The 17,223-nt window shown below is 35.9% G+C and overlaps 1 protein-coding gene across 2 annotated transcripts; it reads right to left on the reverse strand.

Moving 5' to 3' along the window:
• Positions 1 to 221: 221 nt before the first annotated feature.
• On the reverse strand, positions 222 to 16,641 carry LOC123546925 (uncharacterized). Of its 2 annotated transcripts, none has more exons than XM_053551276.1 (4): positions 16,367 to 16,641; positions 13,065 to 13,224; positions 9,186 to 9,427; positions 222 to 6,711 (listed from the first exon to the last, which is right to left on the reverse strand). In XM_053551276.1, exons 1-4 carry the CDS (start codon positions 16,550 to 16,552, stop codon positions 6,697 to 6,699), a joined length of 603 nt encoding a protein of 200 aa, XP_053407251.1. In that variant the 5' UTR covers positions 16,553 to 16,641; the 3' UTR covers positions 222 to 6,696. The 2 variants fall into 2 exon arrangements, with proteins under 2 accessions (XP_053407251.1, XP_053407252.1); XM_053551277.1 differs by having other exon boundaries at positions 9,225 to 9,427; positions 16,367 to 16,640.
• Between the last annotated feature and the right edge of the window lie 582 nt (positions 16,642 to 17,223).

Raw genomic sequence — 17,223 nt, forward strand, 5'->3', positions numbered from 1 at the left:
AATGTAATGGAGTTCAGCTTGTTTTGTGCATCACAAATTCTTAGCAGAGTGGCTTTCATCCGCAAACAAAGAACTTAAGATACAAGTCAATATTAAAGGTGTTTTAACACACTTCTCTTCATATATAATTGCTCTCCTGTTAAAACATCCCTTAACAAGTAAAGAACAGCAATTTTATGATAGAATTAGTTACTGTAAAAACAAAAAACAAAAACAATGTGTCGGAATTTGCAGTAGTCATCTATTAAAGTATATATGATATATGTACAAAAAGTGTCTGACACAGAAGCAATGCAGTAAAATTGTGACACAAAATGAAAGCTGTATTTCACAATTTACCAAAAACATATAGGCTTAACTTTGACCCTGCTAAATTTCTGAAATGGACTGGTCTATCATTCAATTTGGGCAGTACCATTTATTATTTCGTCGCCTTATTTCCACAATGCCGTAACTTCCTTTTTGATAGTTTTTGGGAAATGACGTTTAAAGATTTGCGTGTCAATGACTTTATACTACTTACAGTCTTGTTGAACTAAAATTTAGCCTGTTTATGTTAGTTCTACAAGGCCACAAAAACAGAGACATACCTAATGACACTAAAATCTCAATTTTGCCAAAAATGGACTTGCATCACTCTAGAATTAAGGTGACAATTTGAAGGGGTGTTAACTGAAAATTTACTGACTGAACAGCAAACACTGCAGACCAAGGTCAACCTGCATGGTCATGCAGGCTGACCTTGGTCTGCACTGGTCGCAAAGGCAAAATCGCTTGCCTTCAGCAGGCTAAAGGTTAAATAACAGGCCCTACTAAGTCATTAGTTCAGTTTTTTTTTCAGATGCTGTTTCCCGTGTTGAAAATTTCAATACCGTGACATATATCTGTAGGGGGGGTCCATTTAAAACAAAATATTCATGTATATTCAAATATGAAAGCATGTTGTGATAATCTGATGAGCGTGTGTATAAGGTGAAGATTTGCATCAACATTTTATTCAATATAAGTTAGTGTAATGCCATTTGATTCTTATATCTAATCTCTGACATTAATAAAATTATACAAAACAAGAGGCCAAAATGGGCCCCAAGTCGCTCACCTGAAGAAAACCTTAACCATCTGACTTTGCTTCTAACTAGGTTTGGTGAAAATCTTTTAAGCTGTTCATTAAAACAAGTTATTTAAATAAATTCTATATTTTGCTGTTATGCAAAAAAAACAAAAACGCATAACCATCAGATAAAATCATTTAAAGGTATTTCTGTTGTAACTCTAGTGGCTCCTAAAAGGGCCCCAAGGGCCCCCATTTGAACAAATTTGACATAAGACCTTATAATGATGTTACAGACCAAATGGGGCCAAGTGCCCCACTCTGAACAAACATGGTAAAGGACCTTATAATGATGCTCCAGACAAGGTTTAAAGAAGACCCACCAAGGAGTTAATGAGAAGAAGTTCGTTGAAGTATTTCTATTTTTAACTCTAGCAGTCCAAAAAAGGGACCAAGTGTCTCCAGCTGAACAAACTTATTAAAGAACCTTACAATGATGCTACAAATCACGTTTGATTCATCAAGCGGTTCATAAGAATCCATTTAAAGGCATTTTTAGTTTTAACACTAGCTGCCCCTAAAAGGGCCCAAGCACCTTCAAATCAACAAATTTTGGAGAGGACCTTATATAGATGCTACTGATATAGATTGATGAAAATCCATCAAGCAGTTCATGAAAAGTAGATGTTGAAAGTATTTTTTTATTTTTAGTCCTGGTGGGGCTAACTAAATCCATCTAAATAAAATTTGGAGAGGACATTCTAATGATACTACAGGCCAAGTCTGATGAAGATCCATCAAGCAGTTCATTAGAAGAAGTCTTTTAAAGGTATTTCTATTTTTAGCTCTAATGGCCAACAAGAGCTTGTAGAACACGAAATGCCCCCCTTGATGCATTCAGTAACTGCACAAGGAACAGAAATTATTTGTTCACAGTGTACTGGACATTTGACGTACTAACCTCAAATCAATAATTATGGGTCATTTACCAGTCATAAGTGACCTCTATAACAAATGTGATCTTAAACCAAAGCATTTTCTTTAGAGTTATTTGGCCAAAAAATGTGCTACTGTTCTGCATCAATGTGACCTTAACCTTTGACCTACTGACCTCAAAATCAATAGGGGTCATCTGCTGGTCATGATCAACCTCCCCATTAGGTTTCGTGATCCTAGGCCCAAGTATTCTCAAGTTATTGTCTGGAAATGGTTTAATTGCTCCGGGTCACTGTGACCTTAAACTCTGACCTACTGACCTCAAAATCAATAGGGGTCAACTGCTGGTCACCTCCCTATCAGATTTCATGATCCTAGGCCCAAGCACTCTCAAGTTATCGCCCGGAAATGGTTTAACTGTTCCGGGTCACTGTGACCTTGACCTTTGACCTACTGGCCTCAAAATCAATAGGGGTCATCTGATGGTCATGACCAACCTCCCTATTAACTTTCATGATCCTAGGCACCAGTGTTCTTGAGTTATCATCCGGAAACCAATTGGTCTACATACCGACTGACCGACAGACCAACCGACCAACATCTGCAAAACAATATACCCCTCCTCCTTCAAAGGGGGCCATAATGAAACAGGCCAAATGCCCCCAATCGAACAAATTATAGAAAGGACCTTTAAATGATCTGCTACAACAGGTTTGATGAAGATCCATCAAACAGTACATGAGATAAAGTCATTTAAATGCATATCTAATTTTAGCTCTGGTAGCCCCCAAAAGGGAGCAATCGTTTCATTTGAACAGAATTTGGAGAGGACCTTATAACAATGCTACAAACCAGGTATGATGAAGATCCATCCAGCAGTTCATGAGAAGAAGTCGTTTAAAGGTTTTTCTAACTTTAGCTCTAGCGGCCCCTGAAAGGGGCCATGTGCCCCCATATGTATAAAATTGGAAGAGGACCTTATAATAATGCTACAGACCAAGTCTGATGAAGATCTATCCAGCAGGTCCCAAGAAGAAGTCTTTTGAAGGTTTTTTCTATTTTTAGCTCTAGTGGCACCTAAAAGGGGCCAAGTGCCCCCATCTGAATCAACTTGGGAAAGGATCTTATAATGATGCTACAGATCAAGTTTGATGAAAGTCCATCTAGCAGTTCAGAAGATGTAGTTAAAAGGTATTTCTAATTTTAGGTCTAGCAGCCCTTAAAAGAGGTCAAGTATCCCCATTTGAATAAAATTGGAAGAGGACCTTATAATGATGCTACAGACCAAGTTTAATGAAGATCCATCAAGTGGTTCATGAGAAGAAGTTCTTTAAAGGTTTTTTCTATTTTTAGCTCTAGCGGTCCCTAAAAAAACCTGATAGAGGTCCATGCCAGGCTGCTACTGACCAAGTTTGGTGTAATTCTTACCGATAGTTTCAAAGGAGAAGATGTTTAAGTAAAATGATGATGCAGGGATGATGGATGACGGACGCTCCACCTATACTAATAGCTCAGCTTGGCCAAAGTAAAGTAGAGCTAAAAAGCAATATTCGATTTATGAAGATATATTGAGGCGTGAATGGAAAACTATGGCAACACATATAAAAAGAAAGGATTTACTGTAGTTTTCCATTCAGCCTTCGATATTCAGTGTCAAATCTCCGACATCAATAAATTGTACAAAAGGCAAAAGAAAAATAAACAAATACACAAAAACAAAACAAAAGAAATAACAAGCTTAAGTATCAGTCTAATCCAAAAATACAAAAAGTGAAAAAATAATGCTCTATCTTAAGAGACTTTAATGAGATGCTTATAAAAGAATACTGCAACAGTCATTTATATCTTATTCAAGCAGGTAACCCCCATATTAAACCCACCAAAAAATCAGAGACAAGAAAATTATATGAAAATTGGATATTTCATTGAAAATAATGCCACCACCTTTAAAGTAAATAAAGATTTGAATCGCTTTAAATGGATTTCATATCTTTACACAAAAATTTCTGCTAAATAGAAGCATACAACATTTGACGAGATGGTTATTCAGAAAGCCTGGATATTGCTCAACATTTACACTAAATGCTTTCGATCAAAAATACTAGAAAACCATATCTTTTAACATTAACATAAATAACTGAACACCGCTTTGGAAAAAAACCCAAATAAGTAAGGACTTTGTGACCAGCAAGGATCCAGACCAATGCACATCCACACTGCTTATTTATCCCCACATGAACACGCTGACTGTTTAATTATTTCAGCACTTGTATGTATATGACAAGCTTTCTGGATCGGACTGCGTTAAAAACATATCAAACAGTCATAAAGCCCTAAAGTTGTGTTTTGCACAGCGGAACTCAATTATTTGCCATGTATGCAGGATTTGGCATATTGGATGAGTTTCAATTGTACAAGTCGACTGATAAAGTTTATTAAACAGAAATGTTTATAACCTGACTGTCATGTTCATCCATAATGTTAACAAGGACAACAAGTCAAAATATTACACTTAACCTCTTAATTTCTCTTTAAAACACACAGCAGGAACGACTTAACACAGTCATAATATATGAAAGCATGAAAAAATAGGTCAATATTTACATAACAGAGAGGCTGAGACTTCATACTGGAATAGGTAATACTGTATGTTAAGTATTGCTTTCATATATAATTCACTAAGTGTCTAAGGTGTTAACATTAATTGAAAATCCAGTTTTGTAGACAAAACGTTTAGGTAGTGGACTGCTAAAAACAATTGGCAAATTACATATTCTTCATATTTGATTCTGGTATTCGCTATTTTTTTCCCAGGAAGCCATATGCATGTTAAGATATGTTTACTTCTGAAGATTACCAACCTGCCCAACAAGAATATGTTAACACATGAAAACTGCAAAGAGTCATTATAGGTGCACTATCTTAACCTTTAGCCTTCTAAATTTCTAAAATGGACTGGTCCATTATTCAATTTGGACAATACCATTTGTTATTTGAAGGGGTGATCACTGAAAATTTACTGACTGAATAGTGCAGACCATGATCAGACTGCATGGATGTGCAGGCTGATCTTGATCTGCACTGGTCGCAAAGGTACACTTGCCGCCAGCAGGCTAAAGGTTAAGGGAAACATACAAAACAGAACTTTGAAGTTCAATATTGTGTATGTTAATTAAGAAATAAAATTATTTTTTCTTTGTTCACATGAACTGAATGACAGAACAGTATCGGCAAATCAATGAATCGTGCTAGCGATTCATGTTTAATTTGCTGATCCTATTCTGTCGTTCATTTCGCATGAACTCCAAAAAAAAAAATTCATTTCATATATATATATATATATATATATATATATATATATATATATATCATATTTCCTTTCCATCTGTAAACAAGGTTACATTATAAACTGCATATATTTTGTTGCATTTAACATTAAAAATCAGCTTCCCGGCCACCTGTTTACCAGACGGAATAACTATGACGTCATCTAAGGAATGTTCTCCTTGACTATAAGCGGACGTTGGTCCAAACAGCGGTCTGTTATCACTAAGCAGTTTTGTCGTAACTTTTGCACCTTTCCTTTTGCTGTTCATACAAAATGAACATCATAATTTTCAATGGAAAAAAATAAGGCAAATGTAAATATTGTGTAGCAAGCCAAACTATTAATCTAGCACAAAATTTATGGTCAACACAAATTATAATTTTACATGTATGCATATTGAAATCCCAACCTCTCTTATGTCTAAATTATCTTAGAATAGCTACCGGTTATTCATAATACAGATAAGGTTAATATAAGAGTGAAAAACAATAACATTTTAGCACTTTTTTCTATAAAAAGGATTTCTATAAAATGATGTTTTGGGTGAAATGTGTTATGTATTTGAGCAGTTAAACATTATTGTTTCAAAATTAATACTTTCAAAAGGCACTGTGTCTTTTTACCTCACAATTAATCCTGTGAGGTTGTTTTGCCCTCTTCATTTTTTTTTACACGAGTGAGATCTCAATCCTGAGCTAGTGTAAAACTAATTTACTTTCTAATGAATCAGATTCCTCCCTTTGGACTGAATTCATGTGATGAATTTTACCTTTTCCTGCAGAATGTACTTCCCTCAAAACAGAATTGTTTAATATGCAGAATAGGGATAGCAGGAAAGCCTATATAAATTTACAATAATCCATTTTACCCCTTTTACAGAAATGGACTGTAACTCCTTTACAATATAGAACCATATAATGTTAGCAATAGGGGTAGCAGGAAATCAATTACACTCCTTCTATTAATCCATTTTACCCTTTTTTTGTAAAATAAACTTATTTTCATTACAATACAGAATCAGGTAAATATGCTGTAGAGATAGCTGCAGCTATGTAGTCTCTATCTTTCAGCATCTACCTGTGTAGGAATGTTCTCTCCTCTCAACTTATCCATATATAAACAATCTGCAGGGGTGTCAGAATTAAAACTGTTCCAGTTCCTATCACTTCACCATCTGAAGTTTCCATATGTCTTCAAAGATAACAACTCTTCCAATCTTCCAGATATATTTTTTTTTCAGAGGTTGCAGAAAAAGGACTCTTTGTTTCAAAATTCCTCAACTCTCCCTTTCTCAAAATAGCGACCTCTCCTCTTTCAAGTAACAAGATGTAATATAGAACCTTCCACAAATACTGGACGGGTGTACAATCCTAATATAGTATTACTCTTGCTGTACCTAAAACAAAAAGAGAAAAAAAAAAGATTAGCAGGCAGCTATGTGGCAGTTACAGAAGGGTTAGAGGCTTAGCCATAGACACAACTGGCTCTGCCCTTTGTTGCAGAGACTTGCAGTCACATGTTAGCACAAACTAAACCAGAGCTATCACTAAAGGGGATTAATACACCCAGACAGCACTTTGATACAGGGAAAGTAAAATATTGTGATCATGATTCATGACCTTTGACCATCATGTGTGACCTTGACCTTGGACTGTGGTGACCTAGGCTGTACATGCTGCAAGTCATCTTGATGAAGGTAATACAAGTATCTGCTGCTAGTTTTATGAAAATCTTCCCAGCGGTTAAGATACGGAGCGATCATCAAGTTACTGGTATGCTATTTGACCATTGACCTCCAAGTGTGACCATGACCTTTGACCTAGTGACCTAGGTTGTGCACTCTGCACTTGATGAAGTTAACAATTGATGCTAGTTTTATAAAAATCTTTCCAACAGTTCAAAAGATATTTAGCGAACACGATGGAGGGACAGAAAGACCAATGGACAGACATGTGCGACTCCAATATAACCCTCAATACTTTGTATAAGTTACAAAGCAACCTGCTCAAAGAACTGTTTCTCCGTAGAAAGTTTTTATTTCACCTGGCTTTATGTATGGTGGCAAAGAAGGGTGGAGCGGGGTAAGAAATCTACTTAAATTGACATAGAGAGCTGAATCAGTTTTACAAACTGAATGCCTCAGCATGCAAAACTAAATAAACTACAATATTCAATTACTGCTGATTCTATCTGAACTGATGTGGATATAAAATGAAATCAATGATATAATAAAGTCATAAAAATTTAATTGTTGCAGAATGTGCTGAACAACCATATACTTTGACCTTGTCACAATTATCAACAGCACATGTCAGGGACAAAATCTCTTGTTACAAATGACAATTCATTTATATTTCCATACTTCTCCAAACAAACTGTTCATAAAATATTCATAATGTCTACAAACCTGAATACATTAAAATTAAATTTTCTGCTTTTTGAGACTAGTGATTTGTTGTAAGGTTCTAGGCCAGGTACCTGGATACCTGTACTCGCTCTAAATACTGACACTGGAAAATCATCCTATTATAGAGATTGACCTTTCTTTAGCAACAACCTCTAGCAACAGAACAAAAACCGCCTGTGAGACAGCACACTTGACTATTCGACAGCTTCTTAGTCAAACAAGGGCTATAACTTGACAAGATTAACATAAATTCAGTTACTTTCATTAAAAATTTCCGAACATTATACATTCACACAATACAGAAATACTCCTTAAACAAGGAGCTGTGTTCAATAAACGCTTGGTGCCCCCAGTGGCATCCTTGTCGATATAAAGCAAAGTCCAAAACAAGGTCAAGTTAAAGGTCAAGGTCAAACTGAGGTCAGGTGATGTCTGAAGATGAGGAATGGTCACAGGTTACAACTGCATTAGTATCAAGTCATTCTAGTTAGGTGTTTTGATGCTAGACGAAACGGTCCCAATTGGTTAACCTCGTATGGACGGACGGACGAAATATGGACGGACAGGACAATCACTATTGCCTCCCACATCAGTAGATGCCGGGGGCATAAAAAGGTTTTAAATGTGTTGATCTATCAGTAAGATGAAAAAGAGCTATAACTTACATAAAATTCAAATAAATCTTATTTCAAACTTGGTCATCTGATTAGGGTTGATGAGTGGGCAGCTGTGTGTAAAGTTTCAATCTAACTCATACAGCTGTTACTGCAATACAGCTTCATAATGGGTTGTATGCAAAATTAACACAATTTCTAGGTCAAAAAGGGGCTAGAATTGTATCAATTTTCATGATCCTAGACCTAAGCGTTCTCAAGTTATCATCCGGAAACCATTTAACTGTTCTGAGTCACTGTGACCTTTGACCTACTGACCTTAAAGTCGAATTTGACCTGTATTTCTGGTTGTTACACCTGTGTACCAAAATTTATGATCCTAGGCCCAAGCATTCTCAAGAATCATCTAGAAACCGTATTACCGTTCAGGGTCACTGTGACCTTGACCTTTGACCTACTGACCCCAAAGTCGTACTTGACCTGTATTTTATCATGTTACATATGTGTATAAAAAATTGTTATCCTAGACCTAAGCGTTCTCAAGTTACCATCCGGAAACCGTTCCGAGTCAATGTGACCTTGACCTTTGACCTACTGACCCCAAAGTGAACTTAACCTGTATTTTCCAATGTTACACCTGTGTACCAAAAATTATTTAAATCAGTCAAGCCTTTCGTGAGTTATCATCTGGAAACCATGAAACCCAACGGACGGACAGACCGACCGACAAGCTCACTCCTATATACCCCCTCCAAACTACGTTTTGTTGGTGTATAATTATTTAACATTCCTTACAGCATTTCAGACCAACAGCAATGAAGGGCAAGTGATTAAGTCAGCTACACTGACCTTCTTTCCACAGATTCCAAACTTATTATTATTACTAACTTGGCCAAGATCTCCCAGACATCTCATTAAGAAAAGGTAGTGTTCTGTGTTTTCTGTGAGGTCAGGGGTCATACACCTAAAGTGATGTTCAAGGTCATCAACATGCTCGTGCATTCTTCCTAACTCCTCCACATCTTCCGTCCTCAATCTTTTCTTCCTCTCTGGCAAATTCACACGCAGACGTAGAGCCATGTACATTTTGTCTGAAATAAAAATAAAAAGAAACATTTAAATGTTAATAATGACTCTGTATTGATAAAATGACTTACTTCTTCCTTTCAACACTTAACAATTTTCTACTTTCATAACCTTAAACCTGCTGGTACCAAGTGATTCTAGCTTTGCAGCCAGTGCAGACCAAGATTAACCTGCACATTCGTGCAAGCTGATGGTCTGCATTGTTCACTATTCAGTCTGTAAATTCTCAGTGAATACCCCCTCAAATTATAAAATTGCCCAAATTGAATGAAAGACCAGTCCATTTTGGTAATTCAGCAGGGTAAAGATTAAATGTTGTGTGAGTAATCAACTCATAAATGACTACATATGACATTTCTTTCTTGTTGCAGCTCTACATATAAAGCTGGTTTATATACAGTCAAATCTTGATATCTCGACTTTGTCGGGACCAAGGAAAAAAGTCGAGATACCGAAAAATCAAGATAACCGAAGGAAGGTCAACTTAGGTTGGCAGGTGGGGTAATGAAGTTTTGTTTTGATAAATATACGTTTGTTTTTTTGTTTTTTCTGTATATAGACGCTGATGTTTTGTGACCTTGCACTGTTGAACCATTTCAACAGTGCTACCTCAACTTCTAGGAATTTTGCTAGTCTTTAGACTTGCGCTTGGGCAAGTTCTTGACTCCCAACATGGCTCAAGTGTTTGACAATATTGAAAGGTAGATCTAATATGTTTTTAGTGATTATTTGTGAAGAATATCTAATGCGTCAGTAACGAAGATGTTAATTAGACAGAATCTTCAATTCTTGGTGTTTATAAATGCAATTAAATTCACTCAGTTTTGACACGATGCAATACAAAATACTTAATCCGCGCTTTAAACAGCTTACGTTGCAAACAAACAATTAATGACGCATTAGAGCCAGTTAACTGGTTTCAGGTTCTAATCAGGATCATTGAGTGAACAACCACACTATTTGTTTTTCGCACCTTCTTTGGCAGACGATAAATGTCCACTCGAGATAACCGATGTCCAATTAGAGTAAATTTCAAAGTTGGGGACTGAAAATTTAGTTGAGATATCGAAATAACCGAAGTCGAGATATCGAGATTTGACTGTATCTAGAAATGTTAAATACACTTGGATATTCAAGAGTAAAAAAGCTTTATCAAGTGACAGCCACATTTTTTGTAATGAACATAAAATATATTGTTTTCTTGTTAAATCCTTTTCTCAATCATTGTTTTCTCCAATATTTATCAAAAGTCAAGTCTGAATATTGATTAACATACAGAGAATTTTAATGAATCCATAACGTTTGATTACCTCCTTTTATGACTCTTAACTGTATAACTTCATGTGCTCTATTGAAAGTTACTGTAGTGCTTTTCCAACCATGAAATTATGCATAACATCTATTTGGACAGCTATTTCAACTGTTTTCAACGGAAGATTTCAAGCCTTATGGAATTTCAAATAAATATCTAATGATAAGAGCAAAGTACATCTTTAATTCCAAGTGAGGCAAATGGTTTTTGTTTCTATGTTACGGATTAAGCATCATTTTTCAACAGCATTTTAGTCACCAGACAGTGGGCAGTTAACCTGTTCTTGGATTCTACCGCAGTACTAATCTGTTTTTCCTAAATAACTGCCAACTTAACTTCTCCATATGAATCCGAGATGGAGTGTGTGTGTTCAAGTTTAACGTCTTTTCCAAGAATTTTTCAGTCACATAAATGACGGTGTCTACTTATAGCAGTAAACACAATGCCTTCTGCCCAGGTACCGACTTTTGAAGTAATGTTTATACATCCTTCTCCAAACAGTGTCCAGTATGCCGGGCACTGACCTAAGCATAAGGTATACATAGAACAAGAGTGCAAGAATGTCACAATATACGCCCGTCACAGCAAATTTCTTTACTCTAGCACCTGTATTTGCAAATGGAATTTTAATTTTGTGGTTGTTTAGTAATAACTAACTAAGTCCACAAAAAAACTCCTTACCAGATAGAGATACCTTAAAATACACCTAAAATTGGAAAGTAACATCTATGTTGTACCACAGAAAAGTGGTCTTGGTTTTTCCCTACGGTCAATTATAAAAAAGTTACAATATAAGCTATTTATAGTAACAACAAAGGGAAGTAATTCTAATGAAGGGAACTGCGCATGACACTTCGTCTCATGATGGTGTATAATTGTGTCAAGTTAGATCAAAATCCCTCCAGTGCATGAAGAAAAATGCTTCGGACAAAGTCATTCTTGTATCTGACCTTTGGCTCTAAGTGTGACCTTGCCTTAGACCTAGGACCTGGTTCTTGCGCATAGACAACTACGTCTTGTGGTGGTGAACATTGTGCCAAGTTATCTCAAAATCCCTCTATAGCATGAAGTAGATAAAATGCTCGCAGGACAAGTTTCATTCTTGTATCCCTTTGACCTCTAAGTGTGACCTTGACCTTAGACCTAGAGACCTGGTTCTTGCGCATGACACTCGCCTCATGGTGGTGAACATTTGTGCCAAGTTATATCAAAATCCCTCTATGCATGAAGAAGAAATGCTCCGGACAAAGTTTTCATTCTTGTATCCTTTGACCTCTAAGTGTGACCTTGACCTTAGACCTAGGGACCTGGTTCTTGCGCATGACACTCCTTCTCATGATGATGAACAATTGTGCCAACTTTCATCAAAATCCCTCTATGCATGAAGAAGATATGCTCCGGACAAAGTCATTCTTGAATTTGACCTTTGACCTCCAAGTGTGACCTTGACCTTAGACCTAGGGACCTGGTTCTTGCGCATGACACTCCGTCTCATGATGGTGAACAACTGTGCCAAGTTTCATCAAAATCCCTTCATGCATGTAGAAGATATGCTCCGGACAAGGTCTGTGGACCCGCCCGCCCGCCCGCCAACCCGCCCGCCCGCCAGGGGCGTTCCCATAATACGTCCCGTTTTTCAAACGGGCGTATAAAAATTGGGTTAAAATATTATGCATAAGAACAATTAGTGGAGCAACCAAGTTGAAGGGGCTTGCCTCCAGACTTATGTATGTGTGTGTGTGTTCGGGTTTAACATCTTTTTCAACAATTTTTCAGTCATATAAACGATAGTGTCTGCTTATAGCAGTAAACACAATGCCCAACTTTATATTGCTGCCTCACTAGACATGTGACATAATACCCCACCCAGTCACATTATACGGACACCAGGCTGACCAGTCCTAGTATTGTACTCTTTATGTGGAGCGCCAAGCGAGGAAGCTACTAGTACCATTTTTCAGGTCTTTGGTATGACGCGGCCAGGGATCGAACCAACGACCTTCCGCACTCGAAGCAGGTGCTCTACCACTAGGCTACCAAGGCGGTTAATCAGAGATGGAGGACATATCGTCTTCTACCTAGAAAATACATATTGCCAGGAGACTAAACTCAAGATCCATGATACATAGATCTGCACTATCCCTGTAAGGCTAAGTGGCGAGAAAATGATTTTTGAATGCTGTTGCAATATTTTCTGGCAGAAGAGAACTGTCTTGAAAGTTTTTAATGTAAAACTGATGACAGTTTTAAATCAAATACCTTTACCAGCCTCCACAAATTTTTCATACAAATTCTAGATAAATATTTTAATTAGACATGTCAAAACATACCATTTGAAACTTGAAGATAGCTGACAACAACAAAGTACAGAAGAATGGCAATTTCTTCAGTAACTTCGGACGAGAACATGTTCAATAGACCATCATCTTCCCTAAACACATCGTCATTAGGGGTAGTTGGAGGGGTCAGGGGGTTCTTTAGGGGCATCACCTGCAACAAAATATTACAATTTACACAAGAAACCTGGAAATTCAAACCATGTTTTCTATCTTTGCATCAAGCAATCATGTTCTGTTTAACAAAAGGGTAATGTTTTTGTTATACATATCTGACTGTATCCCATCAGGCATGGATGTTAAAGTTCTTGAAGTTCCTCCATGAAGTAGAACATATTGAAGCTGTTGTTTAAAAATGTGTCTTCTATTTTTAGTAACAAGTGAGCTTGACCTTGACCCTAATGTCCCATATGCAATCCAAAGCACCCACTTCATGTAAACTACCTACAAATCAAATTTCATCTGCAGTTTTTCTATCTCTAGTACTACTGACCTTGACCCTAGTGCCCAATATGCATTTTCAAACTCCCTCGTCATATAAGCTACCTACACACCAAATGTTTTGTCATTTTGTGATTCTTGACTCAAGTAAATGAGCAGAAACAATATTTCTACTTTAAAGCAGCATGCCTCCAGATTTGGCTAAAAAATAATCTTTCTTTCAAATTGAAGTTTGGTCATATTATAAACATTAGAATATGAATTTTTGTTTCTAAAATATTTCAGAAGTTCCAAATCATGGAAAAAATATGACCGTGCCGGGAATCGAACCCCGGACCGACACGGCAATAAAGACATTTTCCCGTCGCTGTAACAAATAGTGCTATAGCTTAAGTAGTGAATAATGACTTCAAACTACAGATATTTTTAATTGAGACAGTTTACCTGGAGTAAAAGCGTGACAAACACTTTTCGATTTTTCATGGTAAATATAGTAAAAACAGCAAATTTTCATGTTTCCGTAACATAAAGTTTGTCAGTAATTAAGTTTTAAAGCCTTCTTAAGCAACATAGCATTTATTTCAAGATATCTAAAAAAATATTTTTTTTGTTGTTGTCAAACGATCTGGAGGCATGCTGCTTTAAGTAACAGTGATCTTGACCATGTCTTTGGTGACCCATATGTAATCCAAAGCTATACAGCATCACATCACCACAGTAACAGGTCATATGGTGATTTTCTAGCTTTTTTTCTGGTGATGGAAGACTCTCAGGCGCCTCTTTGTGTATTATTTCAGGCTGGTAAAGGTATAATATAATATACAGCCATTATATGAAAAAGATAGGCTGGGCTATATATATACCGTACATAACCGCTTATAGGACGCATTTTTAGGAGTCATATTTCCAGGCGGCCAAAGAGTGGGATGCGTCTTATAAGCGCGTTCTACAAGAAAATTAAAAGAAAATCTTAAAAAACCTCTAATTAAGCTCAGTACATCTGTTTTTCTGTCACTGCAAACCGCTACTTTCTTTTTTCGGCAGCCATTTGCATAGCAGTGATAAAATCTGTAACGGCATGTACCGTATTTCGGCCCGCTATAAAAATCGATAGTTATTTTACGATTCAAAAGTATATTTTTTTTACAAATGTATTATTTTCCCTTTTAAAACACCAGAATGTATTGGCTTTAAATTAACTTGTAAATTGTAATGGACATTAACTGAACATAGAAATATTTTCACGGTCCGCAAACCGAAAACAATTAAAAGTTAATTGGCGTCAATTACAGAGAACTGTTTTAGAGTGTTAAAACACACTCGTTATGAAATATTTGATGCTTCAAATCAGCAAATAAACAGTTTTGTGATTGACACTAATTGATGTCAAACTTCGGCATCTTCAAAGAATGGCGAACAGAAATTATTTTGGACTGATCTTCTTGCCAAATGACGGGCATGTAGAGATGCCTAGCTTCTCGCAACTCGAACATGATTGGGTAATATATCGAAGTGGGCATACCTGTATTTGACCGGCAGATGTCAAGCTATGATTGACTGACACGTGTCATATTTGAAAGTCCAGCAATAGAATCGGCGATATTATTTCGACTGATTTGTAGACGTAATTTTGCTGTTTCCTAGTATTTTATTATGTATAAAATAGGATTTTAAAACATTCTGTTTAGTTTTACGTTTTATAAAACAAGTCTGCACACTCTTGAATAATCTTTTCTAGACGTATTTTCGCCGAATCTTGGTTATTTAAATGCATTTTATCAAACATAAAAATACATTTTAAAATACTATATTTTATTTTGTTGAGTAACATCAGCAAATATCGTCAAAATTTAGGCCGATTTGTACACGTAATTTCGCCGTTTCCTAGGAGCTAAAATGTATTTTATTATATACAAAAAAGGATTTATGTTTTATTAAACAAGTCTGCAAAGTTTTGAATAATCCTGGGGAATAACGCCAATCTTTTCTAGATGTATTTTCACCCTATCTTAGTTATTCATATGCATTTTATTATACATAAAAATATATTTTTAAAAATACTTTATTTCATTGTGCAACATCGGCAAATATCGGCAAAATTTTGGCTGTTTTGTAGACGTAAGTTCTCCGTTTCTGATTCATTTCAATGTGTTTATCACAGAAAAATAATTGTACATAAGCTGATTATAATTTTAAAATTAAATGGCCGAAGTTTGCATTTTAATATATATATAAAAAAAAAACGGCCATTTTACCATTTTATTTTTCCCAAAACACATCATGTTCGAAAAATAATGCATTTCTACAAATATTTGACATTGTTGATATAAAAAATGACCCCGTCTTATCAAGGGTTAGTGGAAAAGACCTAAGATTGCATGTCCAATGTCGGCATGTGTCTTATAAGCCAGTGCGCCTTATATGCGAGAACATACGTTAGATAAATAAAGTACTTCCATTATTTTTGCGAATACAGCCAAGGACTATAGCAACAGAAATCCCTAGTGAAAATTTCCCATTTAAATTTCCAATTTCATATATTGAAATACTGTGAAATCATTAATATCCATGAAGGACTTATTTTCGTGGATTTTGTGGTTGTGTCAATCCATGAAATTCAATCACAACAAACAAGTAAGATTCCCATTCATTTAATGTTCAAAAATAGAAATCCACAAATTCATACCCCCGCGAAGTTGCAATTTGGACAAAACCACGAAATTTCATGCCGACGAAATTAAATGATTTTACAGTAAAGCAAAATGAGGTACATAACAGAATATCAATGATTTATCTTTACACAAGTACAAAAAATGAAGAAATCCAAGAATATGTGTCATGTGACTTTCAAATACCTTGAAGAAACACTGTATAATATCTTCCAGGGAGTCGGGAAATGCTACACCTAAAGTTTGGTTACAATCGTACTGTGACTCAAGCACATACTGGACCAGCTTGCACTGCAGGAGTTGTGACGACACTGACTTTATCAGTAGCTGCTTGTCGGCAAGGTTCGGCAGAAACTTGTATGTGTTAACCATCTCGCCAGCTAACGTGTTTGCACAATCCACACAACTTGAACTCACATCTACACACAATTCAAGCAAATCCTAAAATACATAAAAATATCTTTAAATTAATGGATAAATATACATTATTAATAAATCTAAATAAAGTATCTACATTTGACATACTGAAAATTTCGTTTTGCACCCAATCTTTGAAAACAAATATCAATAATTATTATTGTAACATAATTTAATGCATATCTTATCTGAAAGAGTAATGTTTGTGATGTATATGACACAGGGTTGACTTGCCTGTCTAGTGATCGGAATGACATTCAAACTCTAGTGTTTTCTTCAGTTTTCACTTCATACACTGAACATAAGCCTCTAATATGAATATTAAATAAATCTAACTGCTTGGTAAAAACTTTATGTATCAGTAGCATAACATCAGGGTTCTGAAATCAGAAGTCTGGTTCCCAGGGGTGGCTACCTGAAAATTATGTCACATTACTAAATTTTTCACAAAAATGTTTACAATTTTTTTTTTTTTTACAAAAATGTTTACAAAAATTACTGTCATTTTTGTGCCACCTGTCCAAGTGTCCTTTCGTTTTCACTCACATTAAGTCTTTGCAAAATTTAAGCAGACATACATTGAATCATAGACACTTGTTTATAAAGCAGCTTAATGCTCATATGAG

The sequence above is a fragment of the Mercenaria mercenaria genome, chromosome 9 (assembly GCF_021730395.1).
Source record: "Mercenaria mercenaria strain notata chromosome 9, MADL_Memer_1, whole genome shotgun sequence".
Lineage (NCBI taxonomy): Eukaryota > Metazoa > Mollusca > Bivalvia > Venerida > Veneridae > Mercenaria > Mercenaria mercenaria.